The sequence below is a fragment of the Cheilinus undulatus genome, linkage group 5 (assembly GCF_018320785.1).
Source record: "Cheilinus undulatus linkage group 5, ASM1832078v1, whole genome shotgun sequence".
Lineage (NCBI taxonomy): Eukaryota > Metazoa > Chordata > Actinopteri > Labriformes > Labridae > Cheilinus > Cheilinus undulatus.
The window spans coordinates 28115764-28124822 of NC_054869.1; the positions used below are offsets into that span (position 1 = coordinate 28115764).

The 9059-nt window shown below is 38.1% G+C and overlaps 1 protein-coding gene across 1 annotated transcript; it reads left to right on the forward strand.

The window, feature by feature from the left end:
• Window positions 1-2375: 2375 nt before the first annotated feature.
• Window positions 2376-8336, forward strand: prodhb (proline dehydrogenase (oxidase) 1b). The gene is given in 6 exon segments (XM_041787413.1): window positions 2376-2446; window positions 2448-2507; window positions 3262-3360; window positions 3490-3578; window positions 6913-6916; window positions 8150-8336. Coding segments are annotated over 6 exon segments (510 nt in total).
• The last annotated feature ends 723 nt before the right edge of the window (window positions 8337-9059 follow it).

Sequence of the window (9059 nt, forward strand, 5' to 3'; positions counted from 1 at the left end):
AAATTTGTTAAGCACTGTACCTATAAAAATCATTTGTACAGTTCAAAATATTCAAAGCAGGTGGAATAAAATGGTATAAAGCTTGGAGGTCATGTTGTCTTTTATGTAGAGACATTTTTTCTGTGCTAAAACGGTTTTAAATAAAAGTGTACAAGGACATGTCTGAGCTCAGAGTGATTGAAATGTAAAGAGATGAAACCTTGATACTAAAAATATTCGGGACTCACCAGTCTGCTGTTGCCATAACATTGCACTTTTTAATCCTCTCCCTTGACAGAAGCATAGACATGCTCGACTGGACCAGCCTAATAGATGACGGAACAAAAACATCAGACCTGCTGCTCAGCCCAAATACAGAAGATAGGAGCATAAGACACTAAAGACGGCATTTACAGTTAAAAAATTATACTTTAGATACCAGAATTGTCAAAAATAGGTTATAATCTGCTAATGAAATGTTAATGAATATAGGGTATAAGGCAGCCAGGGGGTTGAATATGTTTTTAATTGTAAGGATTTAATTGAAATGAGCTTTTGTTGTTTGTAGATACTGTATATCAATGCATTTAGGCTTTTGTTTCCCTTTCATGTGTTTATAGCACATTAATGATGAACACGTTTAGCTCCTGACAGTAACTGAACAAACAAATTTGGTAAAATTTGATGTAATTCATTAGAAAAGTAATTTCTCATTGTCAAGGAGCTCACATGACATGTTTAAACCTTAGACTACAGACAGCTGTTGAGTAGCAAAGTGAAAGGCAGGTGTAATTATGTGTGATTTTTGGTTCATTAGCCATATGGTTCTCAACTCAGTCAGGTGAGCTTGAGCCTCTGTTCAAGACATTAACGTCAAATTACGAGGAGCACTTGGAGAGGATATTACAGCACATGGATGGCTTAGTCAAGATAAACATTCATTAACAGTCACCATTTAATATTATACACAGTTGCATTTGCTGCTTATCTATTAGGGGGAAGGTACGATTTAACCAAATGTGGCATATTTTTTATATTTGTTGGTTAAACAAGCAGTGTGGAGAATATTTATGACAAGCTGTGCTTTTCTTGGTGGGAATTTTTTTCTGTGAAGCATTCTCTGATTTCTCTTTTTTATGCTTATCACACTGACTTAGGCTACATCAAAATACATTTTTAAGCACTACAATTGTGTGACTAGCTATGGTGTAAAAGCTGTATTATACTAAATATTTAATTCAAAAATGGCCAAGGCCACTGCAGTGATGCTAGTCACTTTAAGAGATTTAGAGTAACAAATGAAAGGTATTATTCAAATTATCCTGGCAGATAAATACAGTCATTGAATTTACTTGGTGAAGGTAAGTTTCCTCCATGTTTTATACAGTACCAACTAGATAAGTTAGATGTCTTTTTATTGCAGCTTCTCTGGGTAGAGGAGTTTGCTTGGTGGAGGATGCAGAGCAGACCGACATCCAGCCACCTCTCAGCAGACTGACATTAGTGATGCAGGGGATGTAGAACAGAGAAAAGCCCGTCATCTTCACACCTACCAGTGTTACCTCAAGGTCAGAATCTACAGTCAGCCAGGGAACCAGAGATGTGAGACAAAAGTGTGAATTTTGTGTCTGCACACAAAGCATGAAGCGATGGTGAGAAGTGGTGGATAAGGCTTAGACATGAAGAGGGAGACGCAAAGTATCGCTACTTCATTTTGATTTTCTGTAAAGTTTAATTCATAATGGCCAGCCATTGAACCTCAAAGTGAATGATTATCTCCCTTTTTCAAATGGTATTATTATTATTATTAATCTGTTGAAAGTATTTTAGCTTGGCACACTGTCACCAAAAATATATTTATGCATTTATGATGCATAAATTCTAGCTGAGTCATCCTTGTGATATTTTTACCAAAACAAAGCCAAAAATTAACGCTAGCATAGTGATAGCTGAGTGAAATGTTAAAGGAAATGAGAGTGTTTAAGTACAATGATTTAACTGTAGCTACAACTGTGCAAATTTAGTTTTTATGAACTTTAAGACATGCCTGGGTAAGATGTGACCAAAATGATTATTTACAGAATTTCGTTTTATTTTTCCATTCTTATTTTGTATTTATTCAAGTGAAAAAAACCCATTTGTACTACCTCAGGTTATGTTCAAATACAGCTCTATTGTTGTATTTTTATACACTTTTTCATGTGCTTTTGTTGCTTTTGTCATATTGCCAAATTTAAAAGGTACGCTATGAATAAGAAGTGCGTATTTTTCATTAAATTGATCCATATTGGTTCGAAATTTACTGGGTGCCAAACATGTCATGTCTACATTTCTTGATTTTAAAATTTGGCCCAACTGAATTTGTAACTGAATAGCCCTTCAGTAGGCCTTTGACAATGCCACTACACTTGAGGGTGAGTTGCCAAGTGTATGTGGCCTACATGGATCAGGAGCAAAATAGGGCTATAATTTGGCAATGAAGGTCCTATTCACTCTGATTGTGACTCTGCCAACAGATTGTTCCACAGCTAAGAGCCACAGGGTGTTTCTTCTAATCACACACTACCCACTATCACCATAGTAACCACACAGGAAATCATCCCTCTTTTACTGTTGCCATTCTGACTTTTTTAAGTGGTTTGGCCACTTTTCAAGGCAAAACAAGGGATTAAGAGTAATGTCTAAAGAAGCGGGGCCTCAGCTGGAGTTTCTGGGTTCAGCATCGGTTGCTTTTACCTTGTTGATTTATGTTGCAGAATAACATCCAGCTCCAGGGCAGCTGTTTGTAACAATTTTCTAACATTTCTAGATAAAAGCAAGTCAAGAAACCCCTCTGTGGACATCAGTATGCTTAGCACAAAGCCCACCCTCAAGTCTACCATTAGAGTTTGAAGTAAACATCAACATATTGCAGACACATTTTTGGCTGATGTGTTAAAGCCTGGGGTTGGAATCAAAATATATTTATGCTGGAAGAAAAGCAGAAAGCAAAAGATACCATGAATGGATATGTTCAAACTTCTTGTAGATAACTGTGTTTTTTAGTGTAAAAATAGGCCTATGCCACAATATACAACTTACAAAATACGTGCAAACATGGATGATTTGTTTAGCTGAGTTATGAAACAGTGTGAGCCAGAATATGAATACAATAAAAATAATATTTCATAATGAATCCTTCATAAAAAATAATAATTTTCATTTTCATTTACTAATGAAACTTGAAATTGTTTAAGAAGAAAAGCACATGTAATAGCCTCTCTCTCTTGTGCATTTGCGTCTGTGTCTGAACTGTGTGCTTGATTAGATTGCACTCAGCAGAGAAGCCAACACAATGGTGGCTTCACATAATGAGGATGCAGTGAAACACACCTGAAGGAAGTACACCTTCACTTCTACCCCAACAAGCGGTTGAAAACACACTTACCCTTGGTTTGTGTTTTTACATCTGTGAGGAAACAGTTATTTTTTGTAAGTCTCACCCTCTCCCTCTCCCTCTGCCTCATTCAGAATGAATGAGGTAGGTCTCTTACCCACAGAGAACAAGGTGTTCTTCGCTCAGCTGCTGGGCATGTGTGATCAGATCAGCTTCCCATTGGGTGAGAAAACACATAAACACACTCTCTCACACAACCAGTGATGACTAGGCACCTCGTGTTCCTGCCCTACATAAGGATGAATTGACAGTTTAAGTTCAGCCTCTGCAGGATCTGTATTCACCGCCCTTAGTCCTATAACACTCAGCTGAGCCTCTCAAAACCTCAGAGTTACACAAATTCACCACACGGAGCACTTGCACTGGATGAAGAGTAGATGCAGAAGTCAGTCTGCAGCCGGTAACGTGACATATGGACTGCGACACCTCCGTATTGACAAGCTGTCTTAACAAAGCGTAGCTGCTGGCTCTCAACACTTTGTTTGTCAGTCAGAGACAGAGACGGCAGCGGCAGGCAGTTGTCTGTCAATGTGAAGCCAAAGCTGAAACAGCCTTGACCAGTATTGATGTAAACAGGCTCACGTGATTCTTTGATGTTTCCCAGAGGGGTAGAGCAGGCAGTGCTGTGTGTTTGAATTTCCAAGATATAAAGAAGTTGTTTCATGAAATAAAGTCAACAGAAGTTAGGATTTTTATTCTTTCTGCACTTCTTCAATAATTGATACATTTTTTTTAAATGTAAAGCAACTATTGGTTGGTTGAAAGGACTTTTATAGTAATGAATTTGAATAGTGAGCCCTAATATAAAACGTAACCACAGTATGTGAGCCTGACTCATGGGCAACATCTCATCCTAAACGAATGCTGCTAATCTGTTAAGTTTGGTACACAACAAAATCTCTGTGTTAATTGACACTGTTAGAGTTAATACTGACAGTTTTACAGTGCCCATATGGGTCCACATCACAAGTGTTGATTTGGCTCTTTTTGGAGAGTTGGTACCTTAACACTACTTAAGTGTCATTACTGACTCTCTTAAGAGTTAAAACTGATTCTTCTTAATACTAACCAGTGTTACGTAGCTCAACACTTCTTTGTAGTTTTAGAAATCAACTCCCTCAGAGAGTACTTTTCAACTACTGAGGTGTTATCCTCATATTTACACTATTAGGTGTAAATATTTATGAAATAAATTATTGAAAAAATCTGTAATATTTCTAGAAGAAAGATTTTAATTCAATGTCTTATTTCTTTCTGTTCCTGCGTAAATCTGAAGTTTTAGCAATTGTAGTTATTAATACATTGCAATGTGCCATTCAAAATGAACAGATATTACTGTTTTATTTTCCACCCTTGTGGCAAAGACAGGTGTTTCCTGGCAAAGATGGAGCAAAGAGACAGGTGAAGAGCAGGAAACACCCTTTGATGAGTGTGTCTACAACACACCACTTTTTCCGAAGACCACCACCTGCAACAGGCAGGAAGTCAGTAATCCCGTGGATAATTTCATTCATGGTGCAGAAGTGTAACATCAAAAACAACAATAATCCAACAGAAACAAAGGAAAAGGAATCACAGCAGGGATCACTGTACAAAAGGCACTGTCTGAACACATAAATTAATCATAAAACATCTAAAACACTCTAAACACTCGACCCAAGGGCATAATCGAAAAACTCTGCCCCCCAGATTTGAAATGGCAGTGGGCAAAGTTTACATTAATTGACTGTACAGAGTTGGACTAACACTGAATGCATTTGCATTGTGAAGTTACTCCCAACACTGAAGGCTGTTTAACTCAGAATGGAGCAAAAATTAACCTATGGGTGTTAAAATCAACTCTGAAATGTTTTACACTGAGAATTCAGCACTCAAGTTTTTTTTTGTGTAGGATTATAGCAGGTCAAAGTGTGAAGTTTTCTGCAGAGTTTCTCTAAAAAAGCCCCAAATTATGTTTTTCTATAGGGCTGTGACAACTAGAAGAAACTATTCAATCATAAGACCTATCTGTTCATGACAAACCTTTAGTTATATATGGACAAGAATAAAGAAACACTGTAAGGGCACCACAATCTTGATTTGACCTTTAATCTCCTAAAACTCTGAGGGCCCACCAGTGGACTGGCAGATTTTTTTTGCTACTATTCAGTCATTGTAAATGTTAATATGTTGTGTTATACCACCAGAAGGTTCAGCAAGAGTCAGCAGTCACAATTACTGCATTTGTCAGACAACAAAAACAACAATAATAGCTCAACATTAGAAGCTCTCCTGATCATAATTTTCCAACATGAACAGTCCAAACAATCAAAATCCATTCAAATATTTAGATCAAAAGCAGGATTATATCCACAAAGATCCATGGACCAGTTTTGTATAATTTCAAATATTCCATTGTTGTTCTCAATAGTCCACTGTGTTTGCTGCAGTAATGTATAATGTATGGGCAATCATTAGCAATGCTGTATAGAAAAAAGTCTGCTAACTTCAATCCTTTTTGGAGTCTCCAGTTTGAACACCTTGACTTTTTCTCATAAATACAATGTAAAATACATGTTTTTTGTTCTTTTGTTAAAATCTTAAACCTGAACCAGCTAAGGCTTCATGCTTTGATCCAGTTGAGTTTACCAGCTAATACCTCCCAGCTACAGTCATCTACAGGTCTCTGTTTCTCATCACATTTCCAGACAGGAAAAAATGGCGTTGCATTACTCAATGCCAGCTACAGCTACAGTGAGTCTGGCAAGTTGGGAAAAAAAAACTTTAGTGTTACCTTTCTAAAGACACTTTGTTTGTGCTTGTACTCCAAATGGTTCAAACACACTATTCTGTTTTATCTGGGTATACCTGGGTAGGAGTTTTTGGCTCATTTCTCATGCAATTCTAAGGGGTTAACAAGGTGCTCTTTTAGTTATTAAAACATTTGTGTTCGACCACTTCAAAAGAAAAAAAACATCAAAAGGGCAAAGCTAACCCAGTTTTTAGTATTTTTATGCCTATTTGTGTCTCTGGAGTATCTATTGACCCACACAATGTGAAATAATCCCTCCATTTCTTAGTTCTCATTCTTCCTTTGTCTGAAAATCTAAGATTAAATGGTTCATTCAGAATCTGTGCCCACTGACATCAAAATAAGTCATTAAATAGTACCTGCTCCTCAACTGGTACCTCCACCTGTAGATCTCCAACTACTGCCATGGAAGTACACGGCTGAACTGGTGTCAGCAAACATCTGAAAAGAGGGGGCAGGGATTGACAAGGAGCTCATTTGCATTGAAGTTTAAAGCTGGTTTGTACAGGGTCAAAAACCTCCTCTAGTGCCTGATCCATATTCAGTTTTGACCAAAGCATTGCACAGACATTTCATTTAGACTACAGAGGCCTGTGTTAAAGGGTGAAAAGGGTTTTAAGACACTGGTCATTACAGCAGCTGGACACAGCAGAGAGACAATGGAAACAAGTTTCATAAAATTTGAAAATCTTCTTATTTCCCTGAGGTCGGTGAAGCAGACAAACTTATACCATCAGTGCTTAGCATTCCTCCTGTGACTTCATTGTCTAACAGCAACAATACAACGACTGTCTGGCAGCACAAAATATTCTAGTTTTTATTTCCAAAAACACAATATTGCCCCAAATCTCCTGTTTACATTGCTACAGAAAATTATTAGCACATAAATATTCCTATGCAGCCATACACACTAAGCCAATACTGATGAGAAAATGAAGGTTGGCAGTTATATCCTGGCAGCCTGAGGGAGCATTATCTAAGAGTTCAGGAGCACTTCTAGTATCCCTCAAACTACAGGTGCTCACGAAAACTTGAGACCTATATTCTTGAAGTAAGGCTGGTGTATTTAAATGTCTCTAGTCCTGTGATTTGAGGCCTTTTACATTTTTCAGTCCGTCTTAAGTACCTGGAAAATCTTTTGAAGTCTTTAAAGAGCCACATCTAGTCATAAAGAATGAAATGCAATTCAGGAGCCACAGGTGGATTATTACTGCACTAAGTCAATACATTGTAAAGCTGGAGTTGGATTCTTTGGTTTATTCACAATGAGAGTTGACCTCGAAGGCAAGGGGTCACATCTTTTTTGGTAAAATCCTGGATTTACATGGTAAAGCAGAGAATTCACAACATACTCCCCACAAACATGTAAGAGAATGCAACAAAAATGCAATAAAAAAACATGCTCTCATCATAAAATCATACTTCGACTGGGCCTTTTTGGTCAAATTGAAATTACAGATTGCATGCTCTGTTTGAGCTGCTCATTTACTGATTGAAATTGACCTGCTATACATCATGTTTTTTGTTTTATTGTTAATCACAATGTGTCATAGCAGCACAGATGTCAATTAACCTTTTGAATAAATTTTGTCAAATTTACAGTAATTTTTGCTATATGCACCATCACAGAGAAAATAAAAGTGGGATATTTTCTGAGCAAGTACAATTATCTACCATTACTTCAGCATCTTTAAAACTATAATGTTGTTCCCTATCTTGCTATGAAGCCTTGGCTCTCACCTAGTGGGTCAGGACCAAAAGTGGGTTGTGAATCCATTTTCTCACATCCTTGTTTTATCTCAAGATCAAACTGCCCCATTTTTCATTGAAAACATTTTTTTAATATCGAAAAATATCATAAATATGTGTCACGACTTGTCAGTAAAGAGGTGGCAGTGGTCCTCATACTGGATCTTTCTTGTTTTCTCCCTTCTCAACCTCAGGTCAGGCTTCCTTGTCTATAAAACGTCCCCTTTGGGCCGGGTGAATGAGGTGATGCCCTGCCTGTCTCGGAGAGCCCAGGAGAACCAAGGCTTCACGAAGGGTGCCCAAAAGGAGAAGAGGCTGCTGTGGCAGGAGCTGAAACTCAGACTTGCCTCTGGGGAGTTTCTCCACAGGCCGCTCTACTGAAAACAGAGAAGCAGAGACAAAGAGGAGAGGGTGTCAACATGTCGAATGTTTTTTTTTTTTTTTCATCTTTCCTGGTTGACGGCTGCTGCTGTGGCTGTCTGTTCTGTCTCTCCTTCGGTACAGCTCTCTCTGCATGTAGCTCTCCCTGTTCTACCCTGTCCTGGAGTTTTCTTGCTGATGGACTTTTTCTGCCTGTCGCTCTCTTTTTCTTCTCTTTCCACTGTTGTTTTTTTCTTCATTCTGATATTACCTACCTTCACCCCTACCCTTTAGCTCTGTTTTCTGCCCTTGTTCTCTGTATTTCTTTCCCTTATCCGCCTCTGCATCCATAAGCATCCCTCATTTTGTCTTCCCGTTGTCTACAGAGCTCTGGTATCCATCATGTGGGCATCTTTACTGCTCCGAAAGGACTCCCTAAAATGTCAACGAGACCAGAGCGGGCGTCTCTTTTTATCACCCTATTCATCTTGGAGAGGGACAACAATAATAAAAATAACAGGCTTGATTTAAATGGTAGTAAAGGAAACATCAATATTCTCCTCCTATATTATGTTTTTGACTCTTGAAACACCTCGCAGTCCCCAGAGGAGACTTCTCTGTGTTGTTTGTATTTGTGCTGCTGTGTTTGAGGTTGTATTGCTGGTTGTGAAAATGAAACCTGTTTATGAATCAATGAGAGAGTATAAACGGCTCCACACAGCAGTCCCCTCTTCTTTGAAGAGT